At 47.8% G+C, this 26,206-nt stretch overlaps 1 protein-coding gene across 1 annotated transcript in view; it reads left to right on the top strand.

Moving 5' to 3' along the window:
* RNF150 (ring finger protein 150) overlaps window positions 1–26,206 on the top strand; it is a 195,472-nt gene that overhangs the window by 106,487 nt on the left and 62,779 nt on the right. The window contains exon 2 of the mRNA XM_065405812.1: window positions 25,248–25,498. Within this exon, the coding sequence (XP_065261884.1) occupies window positions 25,248–25,498 (251 nt within the window). The remainder of the gene's footprint in view (window positions 1–25,247; window positions 25,499–26,206) is intronic.

Here is a 26,206-nt window from a genome sequence, read left to right as displayed (position 1 = left end):
CAGTGCCTCATTGGAGTTGTAGTTTGGGTATCTCCTGCCCTCATTTTCTCCTATGGGCCGGAATCGTTGGCCTGACTCCATCTCTCATGATTAAAGCTATGTTTTAGTCACAGGTATTTTTAGTGAAAGTCATGGACAGGTCACAGGCAGTACACAAAAATTCATGGCCCGTGACCTGTCCATGACTTTTACTATATACCAGGGGTCGGCAACGTTCGGCGTGCGGCTCACCAGGGTAAGCACCCTGGCGGGCCGGGCCAGTTTTATTTACCTGCTGACGCGGCAGGTTCGGCCGATCGCGGCCCCCACTGGCCGCGGTTCGCCATCCCGGGCCAATGGGGGCGGCGAGAAGCGGCGCGGGCGAGCGATGTGCTGGCGAACGTTGCCGACCCCTGCTATATACCCTTAGCTAACATGTGGGCCTAGGGGGCCATGGGTGCTCTGGGGGAGCAGGCCATCCGGGGGGGCTCTGCGCGCTGCTCCTGCCACAAGTGCTGGCTTCGCAGCTCCCACTGGCCGGGAACCACAGCCAATGGGAGCTTCAGGGGCGGCACCTGTGGGCACAGGCAGTGTGCGGAGCCCCTGGCCCCTCCACCTAGGAGCTGCAGGGACATGCCAGTGGGAGCCGGGGAGCTGTCCCTCCCCCAAGGTAAGTACTGTACCCCAACCCCCTGCCCCAGTCCTGAGCCCCCTCCCACACACCCACATTTCTGCTGCTGGCCCAGGTGAGCCAGCACCGACCACTGCAAAAGTTACAGAGGTCACAGAAAGTCATGGAATCTGCAGGTCTAGATGTAAAAATGCCAGAGATCTGTCTATGTTAGGGCTCTTGATCTTACTTCCATTGGTGAACCTGCACCATGGTAATGCAACAATGAGGGATTTCCCCAAAAATTGCCAATGTAGATAAGGGCTTAGAAAATAGGATCCAGACCCTATCACCGTCACCAGAAAAAAACTGAACATCAAATATCACCACTTCTCTCCCCCCCACCTTTTTGTCCCTGCAAGGAATGAGGGCCAGCAAGCAACCCCAAACTGTCTGGGTTGGATCTAGCAGAATCAGGTGTTGGGTTTCTCCATTGCTGATGAGGCACAGCTTGTTTCTGTCCACTGCTCATATGGTCTTGGGTAAGAGTAAGAACAGAACTTGAATAACTTCCCCAACATCCACTTGCACAAGTGAAAAATGCCTGCACTGTCACTCTCCCAAAACCACACCCCCACATCCACACATTTTACTACATTGGTAATTGTTCACTCTGTCAGAAATCATCTCTGGCCCAGTCCGTTCTTATCCCCAAAATCAACTGAATAAATCACTTCCTTCTCTACTCAGTTCTTACTAGCAATTCTTGCCCCATCAGCAAAATCAGCTCTGTTCTCCTGCACTCCGCCATCTCCTTTTGGGGGGCAGGGCTTCACTGCTGCTGCTAGCCTCAGTCCTGAGCACCCCAGTTCCTCTGGGATGACCCTCTGCTTCTCACTCCTTCTCTCACTCTTAAAGGAGCAGTGGCTCCCCCTCCCATTCTATGAAAATAGCAGAAGCTCTAGCCACTCATGTCTCTCACTCTCTTCTCCCATTCTGTTAGAGGAGCAGCAGTGCTTGCTCCTTGCCTCCATCTCCGCACTTGAGAATGCATACCTCTGCCTCCTGGTTGGGGCCATTCCATACCCGCCTCCTGCCCCACATGTTTTGCTGCTTATGTGGACCTGCATGGAGTCCAAGACATGCCTTGGAATCAGATATTCCTGTGTTATATTCCTAGCTGTGCCACTCTTCTCTGTGTGGCCTTGGGCAAGTCACTTAACCCCTCTGCCTTAATTTTCCTGTTTGCGAAATGGGGATAAAAATATTTATCTAGTATAACAGTGCTGTGTGTGTTTACTGTACTATGAAGATGTAAAGTTAAATTTCCCTCAGCCTCAGCATAGCTACATTGAAGTCAATCGAGTTGTTTCTGCTTAGACTAGAGCTGATTATGACCCGTCATGTTGAATAGATATATTTTAATAATAAATTATACATTATTCTTTTAGCAATTTTGTGTTTTACTATTATGTTGAGCATGCCATCGTTGTAAAGTCTCTATAAAGGGTGCTATCAATGGCAAGATCAAACTGTATAGATTGCAATCTGAAGACTTTTCTCAAAGTCAAACTTGAGTCTCAGAATTTAAGCTGGGAGTAGAATAGCAAAAGAATTTATAGTGGTAGTAAATTGTTCCATTAAAGGTGTGTATAGATTAGAAAACAAAGGAGAGTTCTAGAGTGATCATCAGGGTAAATTACTAGCACTTCACTGGCTATGATAGCAACTATGGAAAGATTTTAATGGAGTCTGATGGAACCTTTAACTCCTAGATGTTTACAGCACCTTTTATGGCATTTGTAATCTGATAAAAAATAAATAACAGAATTACAGTTCATTGGTATGGTAGTTAGTTGAACTAACTAAAGGATTGAAGTTCTTTGTGGAAAACAAAGTCCAGGAAAAATGTACTTCTTCCACTGGGCACTGGTTTTGTTTTGTTGTTTTGCCACAGTTTATTCGGGCCTTTGGCAAGACTGACATTGATTAAAGCAACACATGCAGAAATGTCTTTGTCCTTCTAAACAGTGGCTTAGACTGTGCCTCATTGGAAAGATCACAGCCAGCACATCTTGTCTCTGTCTAATCATAACATTGAAAGAAATCTAATTAGCCAACAATGGGCCCACTGGAGGTTTTTATTGTTCATTTAATGACCAAGTAGAAAAATGTCATTTCAGTTGCTTAATATTGTAGCCAGTCATTAAATGACCAGTAAAGAAGAGCTCCATTGATATGAATTATCCTATTAAACACTTATGCTGCTGGAGTGAAAAGTGGTTCATGGCAAAAGGATCGAAACCTATAGCAAATTAATAAAGTAAGTAATAGATTTTCCCCCTTAAAGGACTAACTTCCTAAGAATGTATCACCTAACTGTGCACTGGTTCCTGCATTTTCAGGAGAAAGCACTGGAAGAGGGGCAAGGGACCAAGGAGATAAAAGCTGAAAGGAGGGTCAAAGAGGAATGAGGGGGAGAGAGCATAAGTGAAGGGATTTTTCTTTTAGTTTTTTAAAAAACAAAAAAATTTAAATGGAGAACTCCTCCATCACTGCAAGACAAAGACTGTGGATTTAAATAGAAAAAAGTTCCTGTTCTCATAACATTAGTGCCATATCTATACCACAGACTTTGGTCAGTGCAAGTTAAGTCTGCATTCAGCCACCGAAGTTTGTACATTACTCAAGCACGTGTATGTTTAACTGCTTGTGTCAATGCTGTGCGTACTCATTCATTGTGCTTGTGTTGATGCAACGTGCAGTGCGCCATGGGCAGGTGTCCCCAAGTGCCACTGTCCAGCAAAATACCTTTTGGGAAACTTTTGCTATGGGATAGGGGATCTCTGGGAGCTAGGAGTCAAGTTCCCAGCATGCAGCCTTCTCCATCCCATAATGTTATCCATATCCCAAACTTTTCATACATTATTTTTTTAAATCCCGCAAACCCACATGGCACTTTTTGGTGTTCACCTTCTCTGAGAGAATCATGGAGCCTGCAGAGCTCTGTACTAACCTCATGAACATTGCAATATAGGATACACTGTTCTCCTGTATTGGCAAAGTCTCAGGAAGTACAACAATGAGGGACATGACTACTTCTTCAAGGACCATTTGCTAAGGGACATAGTGAAAAACAATTCAAACTTGTTCGTGGTATTCACAGAGCAGGTCCAGACAGAGGGCCGCTTCTGGGCCTGAGAAATGAGCATTGACTCCTGGGACTGCATTGTAAAGTGGTGACAGGAGAACATTTGGATGCAAAACGCCACATCCTGGATCTGTGTGCCAGGCTTGCCCCAGTCCTTCAGCACAGGGACACCAGAACAAGAGCTGCATTGCCATTTGCTTCTCCACTGTTAATCACACTCTGGAAGGTTGCAACGGGCTACCAGTCCATGAGAAATCATTTTGGAGTTGGAAGATCAACAGTGGAGGCCATTGTCATGCAGAGCCATTAATCACCTCCCGCTATGCAGGACTGTGACTCTCAACGGAGTGCAGGGCATACTGGATGGATTTGCAGCAGTGGGGTTCCCAAAGTGCGGTGAGGCAATAGATGACATATATATCCCTATTTTGGCATCAGCCCACCTTGCTACAGAGTACATCAACAGAAAAGGCTACTTTTCTATGGTTATTCAAGCACTAGTGACTCATCAGGGATGCTTCACTGACATCAGTGTGGGCTGATCAGGGAAGATGAATGATGCTTGAATCTTTAAGAACACAAGACTGTTCAGAAAGCTGCAAGCCGGGACTTTCCCAATCAGCTGATTCTATGGGTGATATTGAAATAACTGTAGTGATTCTGGGGAACCCAGCCTACTCCTTGCTCCCCTAGTTGATGAAGCCATACACTGGCCACTTTGACAGCACCAAGGAAAGATTCAACTACCAGTACAGCAGATGCAGAATGACAGCTGAATGTGCTTTTGATAGATTGAAGGGATGCTCACTAAACTGGATCCCAGGGAGAAAAATATCCCAATGGTTATAGCTGCCTGTTGTGTCTGGCATAATATCTGTGAGGCAAGGGAGGAAAACCTGCCACTAGGGTGGAGGTCAGAGGGGGAGCGACCTGTGTGCTGACTTTGAACAGGCAGACACAATTCCATTGCAGTACCCCAACATGGAGCTATGTATTTGAGGGAGACTTTGAAAGAGCACTCTAGCAGTCAGCCACAGTATTGTTCTGTGCTGGACTGTGCTCTGGACCCAGAGCTTTGGGTGCTGCAAAGAATTGTATAGTGCTTGCAGGACATTTATAAATATGACTGGTTATTTTTCTGACTTTATGGATTATGTGGTGCTTGCTGTACATTTTCAAGTACTGTGTGCTTTGAGTACCACAATGCATTCTGAAATATATTGTGAACTAATAAAGATAATTGTATTTTCCAAAAATAGAAATTTATTGAGTGGGAAAAACAGTGCAGAAAAACAATTTGCAGAGAACTGCAGGCAACGTAATACAAATTTTTAACATATAAATTAACAGAGTGGAACTTTAAAATTGGAAAGGCAGCAAACGTTTCTCTCCATTTCAGTGCACAAATGTAGCCTGTTGTGGTTACACGTACACCAGGCATAGTTCTCACAGGTCAGTGTGTGTGAAGCTGTGGTTTTCCTTGCTGTCTCCCAATGTGGAGTGGTGTGGGTAAGGATGCAGCCCATGATACCACATGGTATGTTGGGGGATATAAGGAGCTAAGTTCCCTTTTAAGTTGCATGGCCATGCAGTAGCCTATTTAGGACACTGAAGGAACTCGCCCATGGACCTGCCATGGCCGAGGGAGGGGCACTCCTCCCCTGACCCCCACCTAGCCTGGCCCCAAACCTGCCGGGGCGCCTCTCCCTGCTGGGGCAGCGCAGCCGGAGCGGCCCAGACCCAGGCGAGGCCAAGGTGACGTGGCCGGAGTGGCACGGCCCCAGGCGTGGCCAGGGCAGCCCGGCCAGAGCAGCCCGGACCTGCTGGGGCTGGGGGAGGGGCGCCTATCCTGCAGCCCCAACCTCAGAGCTGCCACAGCGTGTAGAGGTGCTTCTCCACCGCCAGCGCAGGTGCTGCTGCTGCGGGGAAAGAGAGCTGGGCAGAGTCCTCTCTCCCTGCTGTATCCCCTGAGCACCCTCCTGCACCCCAAATCCCTCATCCCTGGCCCCACCCCAGAGCCTTCACCCCCTGCACCCCAACCCTCTGCCCCAGCCCTGAGCCCCTCATCTGTGGCCCCACCCCAGAGCTCACACCCCCAGCCGGAGCCCTCACACCCCTGCACCCAGCCCTCTGCCCCAGTCCTGAGCCCCACATCCCTGGCCCCATCCCAGAGCCCGCACCCCCAGACAGAGTCCTGACACCCCTGCTCCCCAACTCTCTGCCCCAGCCCTGAACACCCTCCCACACGCCGAACCCCTCGGCCCCACCCCATGAATTTTGTTATGTGCACCAATTTGAAGGTGATGTGTGACACATCACCTCATTATTGGTGCACATAACAAAATTCATACCGCACATGGGTGGGAAAAACTAGAGGGAACACTGGTAGGGAGCAATGACTAGAGAGTTCTCCAAGGACTGCTAAGGGTGGAGAGTCTGGGATTCCTGGACCTAGGTCAACCAGGGTCTGGAGCATTTCAGTTACTGCCTGAGAAGCCCCATTATGTCCTGATGCATTTCTCTCTTTGTTCTGCTGGGACTCCTCATCCTTGCTCTTGTCCTCTCTTTCCTTCTCCGTGCTATCAGTCATATTGGCCCTCCAAGCCTTTTGTTTGCAGTTGGATGCAGCACTGCCTTGCAAGATCTTGGTGAGCATGTCTTTCCTACTCCTCTTCTTTCTTCTCCTCATCAGGGTCAGGCATTCCACTAGTGGGGAGAGGGCACCCGTTTAGGCTACCATGTCAAATGCTGCTGATAAAAAGAGGCAGAGGTACCACTGGATTCACAGTCACAATGGAAAAGGAGAGTAGGCTTTCAAAACTCCTTCCCTTCTTCCCATATGAGTTTAGGGTAGGGTGGGGTGACTTTGATCCTTATTCATGGGTACAAGTATAGGGCAGTGGTACTGAATATTGGCACTGTTTCCACAAGCGGTGGTGGTTTTAGCTGATATCTCACTCCTGAGGGTAACAGGCACAGAGCACACAGCTGCTACTACTATCTCAAAGCTGCCAGGCCCAAATGCCAGTAGCTTGTTGACTGCAATGGTGTCAGCCAAACTCACTGCAGAGTACCGTGCAAAAATGTCCTACGGCAAAGGAGAAAATAAAGCAGCCATCTCTAGAAACCTTTGGGAGAAGATTGCAGAGTATTTCCATGGAGGTTTTTCATCCATATCTCTCAGGAGGATAAAAGGGAATAGGGTGACCAGACAGCAATTTTGAAAATTTGGGATGGGGGTTGGGGGTAATAGGAGCCTATATAAGAAAAAGACCCAAAAATTGGGACTGTCCCTATAAAATCGGGACATCTTGTCACCCTAAAAGGGACAACCCTATGTACATAAACTGCTCCTCATGGCCCTCCTACCTAACCCAACAGGGGAATAAAAATCAGATGCCAGGTCAACCTCTGTTTGTTGTATCTCCACCTCGTTTTGTATGAGTAAAACAAGCAAAAGTCGATTTCTGTGTTGTGTTAATTGGGAATGGGCAAGGCACCCTTACAACTTAAATGTAAGGAAAACTGCATGCATACACTTACTGGATGTCCCTTCCCCTTCATTTGAGTCATCCATGCTCATCTGGCAAGGCTGGCTACGCTGTGGCAGAATCTTGAACAGGTCCTGGCTCATGACATGGCTGAAGCCACTCTCCCTCCTCCTCCCACACACACTTCATAGCAGGGATCTCTGTCTTGGGCTCCTCTAATTGGTTCACAGTGGCCTTTGTGGTGCTGGTGAGGTCTCTGCCAAGTATGGTATGGCGCATGTTGTAAAAGCAGCAGATTTACAGGGCATCCTCTTGCAGTTCCTTTGCTTTCACACACCACTCCTGCTGATCCCAGTCTGTACCAGTTTGCCTGCATCCCCATCCAATATATTTATAGATGTCCACATTTCTATGGCTGGTCCATAGCTGTGCTTGCACAGCCTCTTCTCCCCACAGGCCCAGGAGATCCAATACTTCCTATCTACTCCAGGCAGAAGTGCGTCTAGCACAGGGATGGGCAAACTACGGCCCGCAGGCCACATCTGGCCCACAGGACCGTCCTGCCCGGCCCCCGAGCTCCTGGCCCGAGAGGCTAGCCCCCGGCCCCTCCCCTGCTGTCCCCCCCCCGCAGCCTCAGCTTGCTCGCTCCGCCATCAGCACAATGCTCTGGGTGGCGGGGCTGTTAGCTCCTGGGGCAGCGCAGCTGCAGAGCCAGGCCTGACCCGGTGCTCTGAGGTGCGTGGTGGTGGCAGCGGTGGTGGCTGTAGTGCTGCCAGCCACTGGTGCTCCAAGCAGCGTGCTAAGGGGGCAGGGAGCGGGGGGGTTGGATAGAGGGCAGGGGAGTTCAGGGTGGTGGTCGGGAGCGGGGGTGTGGATGGTGGTTGGGGGGGAAACAGGGGGTTGAATGCGGGCAGGGGTCCTGGGGGCAGTCAGGAAGGAGGGGGGGTTGGATGGGGCGGCAGGGGGCAGTCAGGGACAGGAGTTCTGGAGGCACTCAGGGGACAGGGAGCGGGGGGGTTGGATGGGGCAGGGGTCCTGGGGGGCCGTCAGGAATGAGAGGAGGGGCGGCGGGGGTCCGGGGGCAGTCAGGGGACAGGGAGCGGGGGTGTGTGGATGGGGCCGGGTTCCCAGAGGGGCCGTTGGGGGAAAGGGGAGGTTGGATGAGGCAGGAGTCCCGGGCGGGGGACGGGACAGATAGGAGGTAGGGGCCGGGCCACAACCCCCTCCCCTAACCGGACCTCCATACAATTTATGAAACCTGATGCGGTCCTCGGGCGAAAAAGTTTGCCCGGCCCTGGTCTAGCATGTGTGGAGCTGGCATGGGCAGTTGTATGCAACAAGGGAGAGCTGCTAGGTGTGCTTGCCAAGCTGGGCAATCAGGAAAAGTTATTTAAAAATACACGGGAGTACGGGGGGAATGTTAAAGGGGATGGGGAGTAGCTTCTGGTCTGTGTGATCCCTGTGCAGTTGACTTTTAAAATTGTGACCAGAGTGGTCACAGTCTCAGGGAATGCGACATTGTGGGACAGCTACTGGAGGACTGTTAGGATCGACATAGCTCACATAGTGTCTACACTCGCACTGTGTCAACCTCAGTAGGTTGGCTATGGCCCAGTGCTGTTCAGGCAGGTGGCTTTACTGTGTGTCTGTAACAGTGCACTTGTGTCAGTGAGAGACAAACTTGTGTAGATGCATACAGAAATAGGTCGACTCAAGATGACTTGCATCAACCTTACTTGGTAGTGTGGGCCAGGCCCTAAGTCTCGCACAGATCTGGTATGTCACATTTTAATGTCTCTGTAGCAAGGCAGTCTGGCTCCCCGCCGTCCCGGAGGGGGACGAGCCTCTCTGGACACCAAAGTGGGCGGCGCCAGCAAACCCTGCACCCGCCCCTCAGAGGTCAAGGTGCAGGACAGGAACTATAAAAGCCCGACCCCAGAGCTCACTTGGAACTCAGCCACCGGAGCAACCAGACGCCTGTGGCGTAGCTCCCGGTGGGGAGACCACGGCGATGGGCGGCTGACCTGAGGGCTGGCCAGACCAGCCAACGCCTGATGCTAGCCCGAGCCCAGAGACGCTGCCAAGCCTACTGCTTGCCCGTTACCCCTAGGAACTGCCACGCCTACCGTTTGCCAGTTACCCCGAGGAGCTGCCAAACCAACCGCTCGCCAGCTACCCCAAGGAGCTCATGGTGTGTGACCCCGTGGAGAATGCCGTCCGGACCCAGGTACCTCTAGAGGGGGAGGTAGGAAGTAGCCTGGGGGCAGCCGACCCGAGTCTGGCTGCAACACTGCCAGAGCCAATGTCCGTGTGTTGCTGTCAGGATCCCCACTAACACAGCAGTTGGCCGTCTGCCACTGTTAGGACCCCGGGCTGGGACGCAGTGGAGTGTGTGGGCCTGTGTCCCCCACCCTGCCACCCACCTCGCAGGTGACAGTCTCCCCCTCTCCCCGGCTGCTCAAAGCCAGGAGCCTGGGGTTTGCTGTTCAACCGTTTGCTCAGCCTCTGCCTGAGGGCCTGAGCTACTGACTGTACCTGAGGAGTAAGTTCATGGCCAGATTTGGAAAAATTGTTTGGATAGTAATAAAGTTACGCTGCCTGCCTTTAAGGCTGTATTAACTTTTTCCAGCTAATTTCCATGAGGCCAGAGGGAGAGAACCTTTCCCTCATCCTGAGCCCTGCACCCACCTCACTCACTCTTTCCCTGGCTTTCTTCCTCCTCCTCAACTCTATCCTCTCCTCCACACAGACCCAGGACTGGATGAAGAGCATCGCCATAAGGAGGACATGCTGCAGAGGCTTTGAGCCCACTTTCCAAGTAGCAAAGAGAAGCTCTGCATGAGAAGGACCCCTTCTCCTGCAGATTGGGATGGAGAAGAAAGAGTAACTCTCAATATTTTGGGCCAAATTCATCTTTGGTTAACTCTGCTGAATGAATGGAGTCAGTACCACTTGGTGTAACTGTATTAACATTAATGAAGATGTACCAGGGATGTATTTGGACCACTGATTAGAAAAGAGTCTCTTTGGAGGCTAAGCCAGAACACATCTTTTCTGTATTGCCACTGTCCAATCACAATGCCCAGTTCCATCGATTACCCACTGACACAATGTGATTGGCACTCCTGTGTAATCCTAAAGTCAAGTCTGCTTTGAAACAGAAAAGTTGCTGAAAGGTTGGCCACACATCACACAATTCACTCAACCCAAACACATTTGATTAGATAAGTGTGTTTCAGCAAATTAAAGTGATTTAAACCAACTCAAAGCCCTACAAGTTCTACCTAACTTGTTTTATGATTGATACACAAAGAGGGGAGCATTGACATGTTAAATGTTTCCTAAGGGGCCCCCCTCAAAAAAAAATCCATTCATTGCAGCCTGCAATCGTTTTGATTCATGATTCACTGTGATTCACCCTGACAACTGCTTAAAAATTCATGGCAAACTCCACACTGATGTTGGACAGAAATAGAAAAAAATACGTAGGTAATAAACTGCCTCTAGGGCATTGCAGTTGTTGTTAAAGATATGGCAATGAGAGATGTCTTTTTACATTTAATGCACATGCAAATTCTCAAGAGAAACATCTTTGTATATTATCTGATATGCTTTTAAACATAATGGTTAAACTACACTGGAACATATCAATAGAATACCTACATTAATTAGTTGTGACTATTCTCTTTTCCTCTGCTTTGAATGGGTTTCCCACTGGCTGGGCCCCGCCATGTGTAATTTGATATGAAACTAAAAGAAAACAAATATTTTTCTAAGCAGAGAAGGGGGGAATGTGAACATAAAGCTCTCATTATTTCTCTTTTCTTTGCAATATGATATTTGAGAATAAAAATCCAGGTATAGTGATCCAATCAATTGAACAATAATCCTTACTGTGCCTTTGAGCTCTGATCAGTAACTCGGTGGAATTTTAAACAAACCTTGAATGTTAAGCCAGGCATTCAGGTTATTTGTCTCAGAAAACTCTATATGCTCATGTTTTGCTACAGCTGTTTTCTGACTTTCCATTTTTACACAGTGTAGGTGTGTTCAGTATATTTTTCCTGCAGTGTATTTATGTAGCATCTTTGCTGCAAAATATCAGAGTGCTTTGTAATGGCAAGAGTTTGTGATAGCATGTACCATCACACAGAGAAAAAGGGGAGGATGCAAGAATGAAGAAAGAAAACGTGTAGGTGCAATCAGACACAAGGAGTTTTGAAGCAAGATATGAAGGGGGGAAATTGCAGAGAGGCTTGTGGGAGGAAATGCAAGTGCCATCTTCTGACAGGTGGAGGCAACACAAATGAAAAAGTGATGCTCAGCTATGATTAGCAGTGGGCATAAAATTTGGAAGTGTTGAGGGCTGGTGCGTGGAACTGAGATCAGAGAGTTAGGTGGAGGAAGTTGGGACAAGACCCTGAAAATAGTTTCTCCTCCCTCCACCCTAGAATAAAGAAATAAAACAGCCAAATTTTTCTGAAAATGCCCTTTTAAAAAATAATAATTACAGAGATTTTGAATTAGGAGATGTTCTCTGTGCCGTCTTCAAGTATTTTATTGTTATAAGAATACACAAAGCATAGAATGCCCATTGTACTTATAAATGGAGAGAGAATCTTGTGGGAGAACTCTTGTTTTACTGATGCAGAATTAAACACCTAAGTGTGGTCCGGAGTGTGTATAGCATTATATCTGGCCTACTTCCATTGTGTACAGCCACCATAAAATACATTTTAACTTTTAATAAATACAGAAAAAGATAAGAATCAGTTAAAGTATTTACACTTAGAAATTTAATCTTTTTTTTAAGTCTTTCTTATTACCTTTCCCATTGGTTTTATAGAGGCCTTTAAAAGGAAAAGTTATTTCTCATAGTGTTCCAGGTGGTATTAAAGACTATGTTAAATGCCCTTATTGGAGAAATGAGACAGTTAGTTATAATGGTAGCTCTTGGGGGGTAGTTTTTGAAGTCCAGTTCTGAGCGGGAGGTGTCTTCATTTTGAGCAGTGGTTTTGTTTTGTTTTTAAATAAAAACAAGATGAAGGCACACAGGGCAGCAAGAAAGGAACAGCAAAAGATAAAAGTGAAACTTCTATCTGTCTTTCTTACTTACATGTTGGCTTGGAAAATTACAGGTATGGCATGTGATCCATGCCCTCGTTATCCACCTTGAACCCTAGCAAACTGACGAGACTGGTAGGTCTTTCTTTTCAGTATACCTTTCTTTAGGGTTACCATCCATCCGGGTTTCCCGGGACATGTCCGGCTTTTTCAGCTTTAAATGGCCGTCTGGGGGGGATTTCTAATAAAGTAGAAATGTCCGGGATTTCCCCCTTCCCCTCATGCAGAGTGCGGCGCGGCTGATTGGACGGCTGGGCCTGATTGAAAGCTGCTTGCAGCCACTGGGGCCTCTAGCAGCTAGAGTCCCTCCCCCTCTCCCGCTCCCTCCTCCCCTGCAGAGCAGCGCGGCACAGTGTTTGGGTCCACGTGGAGCCCGCAGCTCTCCCTCTGCCAGGTGAGGGGGGAGCAGGGCAGACGGGGGGGTGCAGAGGCTGCTGGGTGAGCAGGAGCAGGGCAGGCAGGGGCATAGAGGCTGCAGGGGCAGGGCAGGCGGGGGGCGCAGAGGCTGCAGGGGCGGGGGGGTGCAGGGGCTGCAGGGCGAGTGGGGAGCAGGGGGCACAGAGGCTGCAGGGGCGGGGGGTGCAGGGGCTGCAGGGCGAGGAGGAGCAGGGCAGGCAGGGGCATAGAGGCTGCAGGGGCAGAGCAGGCGGGGGGGTGCAGAGGCTGCAGGGCGACGAGGAGCAGGGCAGGCAGGGGCATAGAGGCTGCAGGCGCAGGGGGCACAGAGGCTGCAGGGGCGGGGGGGTGCAGGGGCTGCAGGGCGAGTGGGGAGCAGGGAAGCACTTAGCAACCCCCAACCAAGATCAGAGCGGGAGGGAGGAGGGGGAATGCGGGATGCTCAGAGGAGGGGGCAGAGTTGGGGCAGGGACTTTGGGGAAGGGGTTGGAATGGGGGCAGGGAAGGGGCGGGGTTGGGGCGGGAGCGGGACCGGGGCCCCGTGGAGTGTCCTCTTTTTTAAATGTTTGAATATGGTAACCCTACCTTTCTTAGGTCACAGGAATGCTCCAAGGATAAACATGTCCTATCTGGTTAAGATGGGCTCTTATTAGTCAGAAGGCAAAAAGGGAAAAATAGGAAAGAAGTAGAAGAATTAAGCTGGGGAAAGAAAGCAATATTCTATGGAGGGGTAACAGCAGTAACCTGACCTAATAGAGGTACTGATGTCACGTGATTCCCTTTCCTTTCCTGCTTTAGTTAGGACACTTCAAGATCTAGAGAGCAATGTGATGGTAAATCTTTTTAGAGGAAGAATGGGAGCCCTGGGTTCAATTTCCTGCTTTGCAATAGACTTCCTGTGTGACCTTTGAAGGCAAGTCCCTTAGTGCCAAATTTTGAAAGGTATTTAGGTGCTGAGGGATGCTTCAGAGGGAATTAACAAAACAGGATAATTATCAAGTGATCCATTCCCAGCATCTGACAGTCAGAGGTTTAGGGGGACACAGAGCATGGGGTTATGTCCCTGACCATCTTGGCTAATAGTCATTCATGGACCTGTTTTCCTTGAACTTACCAGATTCTTTTTTGAACCCAGTTATACTTTTGGTGTTCACAGCATTCCCTGGCAACGAGTTCCACAGGTTGACTATGCACTATGTGAAGAAGTATTTCCTTAACCCTGCTGCCTATTAATTTCATTGGGTGACCCCTGGTTCTTGTGTTATGTGAAGAGGTAAATAACATTTCCCTATTCACTTTCTGCACACAATTCTTGATTTTATAGACCTCTTTCATATCCCCTCTTAGTCTTCTCTTATCTAAGATGAACAGGCCCAGTCTTTTTAATCTCTGCTCATATGGAAGCTGTTCCATATCCCTAATCATTTTTGCTGCCCTTCTCTGTACCTTTTCCAATTCTAATATATCTTTTTCAGGATGGGGTGACGAGAATTGCGTGCAGTATTTAAGGTGTGAGGTGTGTACCATGGATTTCTATAGTGGCATTATATTTTCTGTCTTGCATCTCTTTCCTAATGGTTCCTAACATTCTTCCAATGCACACTGAGTAGATGTTTTCAGAGAACTATCCATGATAATGCCAAGATCTCATTCTTGAGTGATGACAGCTAATTTAAACCCCAGCATTCTGTATGTATAGTTGGGATTATTTTTTCCAATATGCTTTACTTTGCACTTATAAATGTTGAATTTCATTTGCTATTTTGTTGCCCAGTCACCCAGTTTAGTGAGATCTCTTTGTATCTCTTCGCAGTCAGCTTTGGACTTAACTATCTTGAGTAATTTAGTATTGTCTGCAAACTTTGCCACCTCACTGTTTACCTCTTTTTCCAGATCATTTATGAATATGTTGAACAGCACAGATCCCAGTATGGTTCCTTGGGGGGACCCCACTATTAACACTTTCCATTGTGAAAGCTGGCCATTTATTCCTACCCTTGGTTTGCTATCTCTCAACCAGTTATGATCCATGGGAGGACCTTCTCTCTTATCCCATAATTACTTACTTTGCTTAAGAACCTTTGGTGTGCAGCCTTGTCAAAGGCTTTCTGAAAGTCCAAGTACAGTGTATCAACTGGATCACACACATCCGCATGCCCAAAGAATTCTAATAGAGGGGTGAGGCATGATTTCCATTTACAAAAGTCATGTTGACTCTTCCCCATCATACAATGTTCATCTAAGTGTCTAGTAATTCTGTTTACTACTATAGTTTCAACCAATTTGCCTAGTACTGAAGTTAGGCTTACTGGCCAGTAATTGCCACAGTTGCCTCTTGAGCCTTTTTTAAAAATTGGTGTTACATTAGCTATTCTCCAGTCATCTGGTACAGAGGCTGATTTGAGTGATAGGTTAGGTACAAAGTTAGTAGTTCTGCAATTTTATATTTGAGTTCCTTCAGAACTCTTGGGTGAATCCCATCTGGTCCTGGTGACTTATTACTGTTTAATTTATTGATCTGGAGACAACTACCTCACAGTGGTGTTAATGAATAAATACATTGAAGATTGTGAGGTGTTCAGATGCTATGCTGCAGGGACCGGAAGGGGTTTGATTGAGTCCTTCTTCCCCTCTCTCCTCCACAAGTTGCTAAGTAACCCCAGAAAAAGTGTCCAAACCCAGGTGGCAAACTTGTCATATTAAAATAAATTGATCAAAACACATATCTCCCCCAGTTGTGGATACTTGCTCTTATTCCAGTACAATGTTGGTCTATTACTAAAAATGATTTGTGGCCTGACTGGAAACTTTGAAACTTCCTAATCAAAGTTCTTTTAGTTTAAACACATTGAGTTTGTTTCACCCGTTTTAAACTTCAATTTATGCTAATTTTATATAATATTTTTACATAGCCTGTTTTCAAATTCAACTGAGCTTTGTTACTTTTTACCCACTTCATATAATTCAGGATACATGCCACTGCATAACATGCCATTGTGAAATCTTAAGATTATCTATGCCCCCTGTAATGGAACAATAGGAAAGAAAATCTTTTAAAAAAAAAAATCATTAATAGTGATTGCCAATGGCAATACAGCTTAACTGTAGAGCCAAATTGATTAGAAGGGAATTTAACTACAAAGCCCCTATACATTAGACAAGCCCATTATTAGACCTCTGTACATAAGTTACAGATAATACAAGAACAACAAAAGAGCATCATGTAAAGGAAATGAAAAAATCAGAATAATACACACTGTGTAAAGAGAGAAACTAATACACAATCAAGGTGAGTGATTGTCTCAAGATAATGCACAAGGGAAATCATAACATGTGTGACTCGTAGTCTACCCAACAGCTGTAATTCCTCACAAAATGTCAGACCACAGATGCCCATTGCATTTATAAAATACGCCATTTCAAGGACAAAAAGCACATGAATGCCCTTAATATGAAATTCAGGGGACTAAATAAACTACAGAAGTGCTCAAGCATAAGTATGCTGTTGATTAAAACGGGGTGGGGAACCTTTTTTCTATCAGGGGCCATTGACCCATGGAAAAAATGAGTCGCAGGCCACACACAGCCCCGCAATGGGGCACGGAGGCTCGGGGCTTCCCCTGGCACTGGGATGAGTTGGCACAGAGGCTCAGGGTGTCCCCATGGCTCCTGGGTGGGGCAACAAATGAGGGTTTCAGGGTGTGGGAGGGCTCTGGGCTGAGGTAGGGGTTTCGGGTGCAGGAGGGGGGTCCAGGCTGGGGTTTGGAGTGCAGGAGTGGGCAGGGCTAGAGCAGGGGGTTGGGGTGCTGGAGGAGGTTTGGGGTGTAAGCTCCGTGAGGGAGTTTGGGAGTGGGAGGGAGCTTAGGGCTCGGGCAGGGGGTGGGGGTTGGGAGGGTGTTAGGGTGCGGGAAGGGGTTCTGACCTGGGGCAGGGGGCTCGGGGTACAGGGTCTGGAAGGGTGTTAGGGTGCAGGAGAGGGTTCTGACCTGGGGCTGAGTGTTCGGGGTCCGGGCTCTGGCCGGGCAGCGCTTACCGCAGGTGGCTTCCGGTCAGCAGGGCTCAGGCAGGCTCCCTGCCAACCCTGGCTCCACACTGCTCCCGGAAGTGGCCGGCATGTCCGGCCCCTAGGTGGAGGGGCCAGGGGGCTCTGCGTGGTTTGTGCTACCCATGCCTGCAGGCACCGCTCCCACGGCTCCCATTGGTCGCGGCTCCCGGCCAGTGGGAGCTGGGGTGCCGGCGTCGGGGGCAGCACACAGAGCTTCCCTGATTGCCCCTGCTCCTAGGGGCTGCAGGGACATGCTGGTCACTTCCAGGAGCTGGAATAGCCTGGCAGCCCTAGCTTTCCCCCACAGCAGGGCTTGCAGCTCCAGTCCGTGGTTGGGGGCACTGAGGCTTGGAGCTTCTGGCCCACGGCACTGAGACTTGCTGCGGGCCAGATGAAATGAAGCAGCGGGCCGGATCCAGCTCGCGGGCTGTAGCTTCCCCACCTCTGGATTAAAAGTATACAAAATTGTAAGTGCTATTCTGCCTGTATACGCCTAAAATTGTGCAGCATTGCGCATGCACAGAATTCATGTCTCCACAGATTTCTTTGCTTCCACGCAGAAAAATAACTTTCTGACAGGGAAGCAAAGGGAAGCTGCAAGATCAGTCATGCACCACTCCCTAGCAGCACAGTAACATCATTTCAGGCAGTCGACGGAGAGGCAAATCACCGCAGGGCTGGGGACACCCCAGCCATTGGCTCCTATCCTGAGCCAGGATCAGTTGCTAGTCCTGGCTGGGTTGGAGGCGGGGGAGGATGGGACTTCCTCTCCTCCTGCAAGGAGTGTCTGGGGCTGTGTCAGACCCACCCCCAGAAACCTCCCCCAGCTGCAGGAAGCTCAGCATCCTCCTCTGCTTTCTGCCCCCATCGCTCCTCAGTTGTGAGGGGGAGGGGTCACTGTACGGGGAGCTGCTCCCCCATCCACCCAACCTCTGTGCATCCAGAACTCCCATATCGGGACACCCCTGCCAAGCCTCACCCAGTACATCCAGAACACCCCTAGTCCTCCATACCCAAACCCCACCGCACTGAACCTCAACCCCTGCACCCAGAGCCCCAGCCGTGCACCCAGACCACCCGTGCACCCAGACCACCCCCCACTGAGCTCTCTGCACTCAAACCCCCACCCTGATGCCCTTGCCCCACCCTGAGCCCTCTCATCGACCCCATGTCACTGACCCCCAACTAACTGCACCCAGACCCCCACCCCACCAAGCCCCACTCCCCCAGCACCCAGAACCCCATGCTGAGACCCCCACACCCAGACCTCTCTGCTGAGCTCCAACACTTCACCTTGAAGCCCCTGCAGAGTCCCATTGCACCTGGAACCCCCCCTCCCCAACAAGCCTCTGTGCATCCAGATCCCCCCACACCTAGACCCCCCTACTGAGCTGCCTGCACCCAGATTGTCCCACACAGAATCCTCTCACCTCACACCTGGATCCCTCCCCACTGAGCCCCTCCACACTTGGATCCTGCCTGGTTGAGCGTGCCTGCCCCACACCTGGTGTGCCTGGCGCAGAGGGGCAGGGCCCCAGGGTGTTTCTGGGGCAGGCCCAGGCCTTGTCCTGTGTCAGGGTCGGGTGCAGCCTCACTGCTGAGTCCATGGCCTGGGGGGGCGGGTGGTGCAGGTGATATCCCACCATCATGCAGCCAATGGCCTGTGCTCCCCCCGCCATGCTGGAGCCTTTGCATTTATTTATTGACAAATAAAACTTGCAGAATTTTAAAATATGTGCATAATTTTTAATTTTTTGGTACAGAATGCCCTCAGGATTAAGGGCCTTAGGAACAGGTGCAGAGCTCCCATGGATTTGAACAGTGTTCTTTGGGTATCTTTGAGGGCAGAATTTAGCCCTGGGGCATGCAAATGTTCCAGAAACCTTCCTAATCAATTGAATCATAGAAGATTAGGGTTGGAAGAGACCTCAGGAGGTCATCTAGTCCAACCTCCTGCTCAAAGCAGGACCAACCCCAACTAAATCTTCCCAGCCAGAGCTTTGTCAAGACAGGCCTTAAAAACCTCTAAGGATGAAGATTCCACCACCTCCCTAGGTAACCCATTCCAGTGCTTCACCACCCTCCTAGTGAAATAGTTTTTCCTAATATCCAACCTAGACCTCCCCCACTGTAACTTGAGACCATTGCTCCTTGTTCTGTCATCCGCCACCACTGTGAACAGCCGAGCTCCATCCTCTTTGGAACCCCCCTTCAGGTAGTTGAAGGCTGCTATCAAATCCCCCCTCACTCTTCTCTTCTGCAGACTAAACAATCCCAGTTCCCTCAGCCTCTCCTCATAAGTCATGTGCCCCAGCCCCCTAATCATTTTCCCTCCACTGGACTCTCTCCAATTTGTCCATATCCTTTCTGTAGTGGGGGGCCCAAAACTGGACATAATATTCCAGATGTGGCCTCACCAGTGCCGAATTGAGGGGAATAATCACTTCCCTCGATCTGCTGGCAATGCCTCTACTAATGCCACCCAATATGCCATTAGCCTTCTTGGCAACGAGGGCACACTGACTCATACCCAGCTTCTTGTCCACTGTAATCCCCAGGTTCTTTTCTGCAGAACTGCCATTTAGCCAGTCGGTTCCCAGCCTGTAGTGGTGCATGGGATTCTTCCATCCTAAGTGCAGGACTCTGCGCTTGTCCTTGTTGAACCTCATATGATTTCTTTTGGCCCAATCCTCCAATTTGTCCAGGTCACTCTGGACCCTATCCCTACCCTCCAGCATATCTACTTCTCCCCCCAGCTTAGTGTTATCCGTGATTTACTGAGGGTGCGGTCCATCCCAACATCCAGATCATTAATGAAGATGTTGAACAAAACCGGCCCCAGGACCGACCCCTGGGGGACTCCGCTTGATACCGGCTGCCAACTAGACATCGAGCCATTGGTCGCTACCCATTGAGCCCAACGATCTAGCCAGCTTTCTATCCACCTTCTGGTCCATTGTCCAATCCATATTTTCTAAATAGTCCTTAACCTGTTCTTTCACCACTGAGGGCTGCTCACTTTCTCCCCATACTGTGCTGCCCAGTGCAGCAGTCTTGGAGCTGACCTTGTCTGAAGACCAAGGCAAAAAAAGCATTGAGTACTTCAGCTTTTTCCACATCATCTGTCACTGGGTTGCCTCCCCCATTCAGTAAGGGTCCCACACTTTTTCCCTGACCACCACCTTATTGCTAACATACCTGTAGAAACTCTTCTTGTTACCCGTCACATCCCTTGCTAGCTGCAACTCCAATTGTGCTTTGGTCTTCCTGATTACACCCTGGCATGCTCGAGCAATATTTTTATACTCCTGCCTAGTCATCTGTTCAAGTTTCCACTTCTTGTAAGCTTCCTTTTTGTGTTTAAGCTCACCGAAGATTTCTCTGTTAAGCCAAGCTGGTCGCCTGCCATATTTGCTATTCTTTCTGCACAGCGGGATCGTTTGTTCCTGCACCCTAAATAAGGCTTCTTTAAAATACAGCCAGCTCTCCTGGACTCCTTTCCCCCTCATATTAGACTCCCAGGGGATCCTGTCCATCAGTTCTCTGAGGGAGTCAAAGTCTGCTTATCTGAAATCCAGAGTCTGTATTGTGTTGCTCTCCTTTCTTCTTTTTGTCAGGATCCTGAACTTGACCATCTCATGGTCACTGCTGCCCAGGTTGCCACCCACTTCTACTTTCCCTACCAATTCTTCTCTGTGAGCAGCAGGTCAAGAGGAGCATGGCCCCTAGTTGGTTCCTCCAGCACTTGCACCAGGAAGTTGTCCCCAACACTCTCCAAAAACTTCCTGGATTGTCTGTGCACTGCTGTATTGCTCTCCCAGCAGATGTCAGGGTGATTGAAGTCCCCCATGAGAACCAGGGCCTGCGATCTGGAAACTTCTGTTAGCTATCTGAAGAAAGCCTCGTCTACCTCATCCTCCTGGTCTGGTGGGCTATAGCAGACGCCCACCATGACATCACCCTTGTTGCTGGCACCTCTAAACTTAACCCAAAGACTCTCAACAGGCTTTTCTCCAGTTTCGTACTGGAGCTCTGAACAGTCGTACTGCTCTCTTACATACAGTGCAACTCCTCCACCTTTTCTCCCCTGCCTGTCCTTCCTGAACAGTTTATACCCATCCATCCATGAAAATGCTCCAGTCGTGTGAGTTACCCTCTGTTATTCCAGTCACATCATAGTTCCTAGTCTGTGCCAGGACTTCCAATTCTTCCTGCTTGTTTCCCAGGTTTCTTGCATTTGTGTACAGGCACCTAAGATAACTGGCTGATTGCCCTGCTTTCTGAGTATGTTGCACCCTTCTCGTGTTTCCTTCCAGTATCCCACTTACCTTAGGGCTTAGGTCTCCATCCCCCGGCGAACCTAGTTCCTCACTCGGTTAGCAAGCCTGCCTCCGAAGATGCTCTTTCCTCTCTTTGTTAGGTGGATTCCATCTCTTCCTACAATCCTCCTTCCTGGAACATCATCCCTTGGTCGAAGAATCCAAAGCCCTCTCTCCGACACCACCTGTGTGACCACGCATTTACTTCCACAATTCAGTGGTCCCTACCTGGGCCTGTTCCTTCAACAGGAAGGATGGACAAGAACACAACTTGTGCCTCAAACGCCTTTATCCTTTTTCCCAGAGCCACATAGTCTGCAGTGACCCGCTCAAGATAATTCTTGGCAGTATCACTGGTGCCCAGATGGAGAAGTAGGAAGGGGTAGCGGTCCGAGGGCTTGATCAGTCTCAGCACACAGTCTGTCATATCCTGAATTCTAGTTCCAGGCAAGCACACACTTCTCGAGTTTCCCGGTCTGGATGGCAGATGGATGATTCCGTCACCCTTAGGAGGGAGTCCCTGACCACCACCACCCATCTCCTTCTCTTGGGAGTGGTGGTCGTGGAACCCCCATCCCTAGGACAATGCATCCCATGCCTTCTGGTCGATGGGGTCTCCTTCTGATCCCTTCCCTCAGATGACTTTTCCAAACCATTCTCCACCGTACTACCTGTGCAGAGAGCCTGAAAATTGCTCGAAAGAGCTCAAGGTATATCCTGAGGCTGCTGTAAGTTGCTCTTCAAGACTGGTGCAGTGGCCCAACAATCAGCTAGCTTTCATAGTCTCCAAATGGCTGGTCCTAAGGATCTGGTCCATTATGGCCAAAAGTGTTTCTGTGCCTGCCTTTCTTCTCAGGTTGATTCTTCTCTAGCCATCTTTTCTTGGCTTTTTTAAAGCTCTTCCTTTATTTTGCTAATTTAGGGACAGCTTCTAACAGGACTTTACGCAGCTGGAGAAATCATAGAGCCTTGTCCTCTAATGCAGTTCCTGTCTCCTCCCCTCCGCCCTGACTCCCCTCTAATATCTTTGTGCTGCTCCATAGAGCAGAATTGGCACTCCCACTGCACTCTGGAAAATTCCAGAAGGCATTCTGCCTCAGCAAGGCAGAGTTCATTTCTGAGGCCTGGTCTACACTTAAAACTTAGTGTACATCGCTCAGGGCTGTGAAAAATGTCATGCCCTGTGTGGACGTAGTTAGTTGACCCATTCCCCTCTGTAGATGCAGCTGTGTTGACCTAGTTGCTACCTCCTGAGAGGCTCAATTTACTACAGAGACAGAAAGACCCCTTCTATCACTGAAGTAAGTGTCTATGCTACAGCAGCCTAGCTACAGCACTGCATCTGTGCCTCCGTTGCACCTGTAGTCCTGACATACCCTAAACTTCTGCAGGAGTGGTACATCTCAGCTCTGTCCCTTCCTAAGAGCTGCGTGCATTTTACACAATGAGCTACTTGTGGTTTATGCATTCTAGTGCTTCATTTTGTTTGATCAGAGAAGCTGTTTCTGAAGAAACGTGATCTAGTGGTCTTAGCTTATGCCTGGACTAAGACCACTAGATCACGCCTCTTCCCACTAGCTTAGTGGTCTTAGTCCAGGCATAGGAACCAGGATTTCCTGAGACCTTATGCTAGGTCTGACATTGTGACGCTAAATTATTTAACTTCTCTATGCCTCATTTTCCCCATCAGTATAATGGAGACAGTACTTACCTAGGGTATTGTGGGAATTGATTAATTAATATTTCTATGGTGCTTTGAAAATGTGAAGCAATGTATATACTGCTTGTGGTTCCCATTACTGTGCATGAGCAGGAGATGAACCAATTCTTTGTTGCAGAAAAGGGAATATTAATGTGATCTGAAAGAAATATTTCTAAATCAATGGTCCATTGTCAGTTGGAGAAAAGACTATTGTGCACAGAAGGCAGATAACTGTATATGAAGAGGATCAAAGGAGTTTTTTGAGATGTTAGGGGGCTTGAGAGCAAAGGGACTGAAAATACTACTTTTCCTAAAATATGACATCTGCACAGACGTTATATTTATGCCAATAAAACATGGGCTTCATGGCTGATTCAGTAATGGAAGGCATTCATAGTAGAGGCCTGAGGAGGGAAAAAGGGCTGACAGAAATATGGGCATGCTGACCTGAAAGGGTGAAACATAGCTGGTGGTGAGAGAGAAATAGCAAGAATTTAACAGCCTGGAGTGACTGACATAACCAGTGATCTCTAAAGAGGTGAGCATTTCAGTCTCTTTGCCTGATAAAATTCCAAGGTTTTCACCTATTTAGGTGAAACTGAGTTCACGCTGAGGAGTATTTGGAATTATTTACCTGTTGTTTAATCTCAGTTTCCTAATATGCTGCTTTACTGTTTTTTGCAATCTGTCAAATTTTACACGGTTCTTGGGATAATTTACTAAGGTACATTCCAAAGAGAGCTAAACTATTGATTAGCCCCTGAGAGATGAGAGAAGTGGGTGGGGAGCACTGAGCCCACATGTGCAGCTTAGGTTCTCTGTCAAAGGCATGGGCCTGGAGTCCAGTCTCCTGTGGTGTTGTCAGTGCTCTGACTGGTGAATCCAAAGCGCACAGGAAACATTTGAAGAGATGAGTTTGAGCAGCAAAGTTGAGGGTCATCAGCAATATATTGTGAACAATTGAACCCTTGATGAGATGTATATACCATTTTCCAAATGCATTTGACTGCTGCCTTTTTCCATTTGGCGAGATAAGGCAAAAGTTAATTAATGAGTCTCTTTTTTTTCCCATTACAAACCTTTACACAGTGTCCCTTCTATTTCAAAGAGCCCTTTGCCACTAGAGCAAACATGTCAAATGCATTCTGTGGGAAAGGCCAAATTACACTTTCAATTATACCACTTATTAGATAAATTCCCCATTAAGATGAATGGAATCAGTTCACACCCCCTGAGCTGTTGTTTCGGGCTGCCTACACCACAACAGATCACATTCAGAAGGTTATCATTGCAACCACAGGGGCTAGAAATTTTTTATTTTGTTATTTATTTATGAAAGCTTGTATTTGCTAGAATCTGAATCTATCATGGGCACTGAATTAATACATCAAGTAGACCAACGGTCTGACACCTCTAACTAAAGTAGAGTAATAAAACAAAAATGTATTTCAGATGGAAAGAGAGTAAAGTTGATAGTTAATTTACTAACCTGTAATATTTTTGAAAGAAAAGATGTAATTGGATCCATCTTTAAATCACCTGGTAAAAGGGACCTGTAGTGAATCTTACCATGCTTGTTTCCTTTGTCCCTTATCCTCCTAATCTCTCACTCATTTTCAAGCTTTACATTGACGGTGTGCTGGAAATGTTGCTGAGAATGAATGTGGAACATTTAACGTCACCTGGCTATCATCCTGACAATACTGTTTTGCTTTCTCCAAAAGCATCAGATGCCTTTGGACAACATTAGGTCTCAGTTACATCATTGGAAATCCAGAGTAACTCCATTCAGTAGAGTTAATCTAAATTTTAAACTAGTGTAAGAGCAGATTTTGCTCCGTTGGTCGCTTAAACAGTTTTCTTCTGCGTACTTTTTTCTCACACACATTATGCCATCCTGAGCTACACCAGAGGCAGAAAGATCAGATCCCAGGACCTGAACATATGTTTTAAGAATTCCTGTTTGAGTTCTTGGATGTAGAGGGAAAACATTTTAATTGTTTCCTTTTACAGACCCATAAAGTGTGCAGCATGCAGGCAGAGCACAATACATGTATTTGTGCTTGTAGCACACAACTACTCCTATTTGTATTTATACCATGGCTATATCTTCTGTATAAGCCTCAATAGCGGTGGAAAACCTGTGTTTGTGCCGACCCATGGAACTTCCCTTAGTCACACAACCACCCTTGAGGCTCAGTATGCTGGACCATATTGTGTAACTGGTTACAGCTGAAACCAAAGTCTTCTGCTGGATTTTGTCTGGATTACCTCGCAATAAAAAACAGCATGCAGCAGAATGAGGGGAAGGGTTTATTTTGTCACTGTTGAGCTCTTTTCACTGTGCCATGGCTGACTCATTTTCTTTTGTGGCTGCTGCTGTTCCTGTTTTTTCTTATTGTTTCTCCCTCTCCCCCTCCTATCTCACAGGTGTAGAAGATGTTGTAGCAATAATGATTCCTGAGCCTAAAGGAAAAGAGATAGTGAGTCTGCTGGAGAGGAATGTTACTGTGATGATGTATATAACAATTGGAACACGCAACTTGCAGAAGTACGTCAGCCGTACCTCAGTGGTGTTTGTCTCCATCTCCTTCATCGTGTTGATGATCATCTCCCTGGCATGGCTGGTCTTCTATTATATCCAGAGATTCCGATATGCAAATGCCAGAGACAGAAACCAGGTGAGGAACATGTGAATGGGCTTTGGGGTTTGTCCTGCATTGCTTAAAATGGCCATTTATCTTCCCCAGAGCATCACCATGTGATTTAAAGTTTAAATAAAAATGTGCTCTTGGGGGAAGCACTAATATGAGGTAGCAAAGAACAAAAAGGGAAATGGGTTGTGGTAGAGGTGCCAATATCTTTGGGAAATCAAAAGACTTCCAGAAGGGTAGACAGTACTCAAGGAAGAGAAACCTATATAAATATGTTCTTTGCATAGACAGTGGGGTAGGAAGCAAGATGTTTAAAGGCCATGAGTTTTCATTTCTTCTCACCATCGCTACAACTGATGTTAAATAATGAAAAGAGAATTAAATATTTGTGTACATTTGGCATTTACTTACACACACACACACACACACACCAAGAAATAATCAGAAAGATAATATTATATCTAAGGGGAAAGATTCCCTTAGTACATTTATCTAAGTGACCTAGAAATGCATATAAATGAATTTAAGCCCTAGTCAAAGGTGACTTCAGAACAGTAAGTTTGTGCACAAAAAAAGGGTGTGCCTTAACTGAAGAGGGGAAAAAGAATGGAAAAGTGTTTTAATTTTAACATATTTTATTAAAAAATACTAAAACCTCTCCATAAGGGTCTTTGCATAAAGACATCTATTCCCCTCTCAAGCCGTTGACACTGACTACTGAACATGTAAATGAAG

This window comes from Emys orbicularis, chromosome 5 (genome assembly GCF_028017835.1).
Source record: "Emys orbicularis isolate rEmyOrb1 chromosome 5, rEmyOrb1.hap1, whole genome shotgun sequence".
NCBI classification, from domain to species: Eukaryota; Metazoa; Chordata; order Testudines; family Emydidae; genus Emys; species Emys orbicularis.
This window is presented reverse-complemented; position numbering and strand designations above follow the sequence as displayed.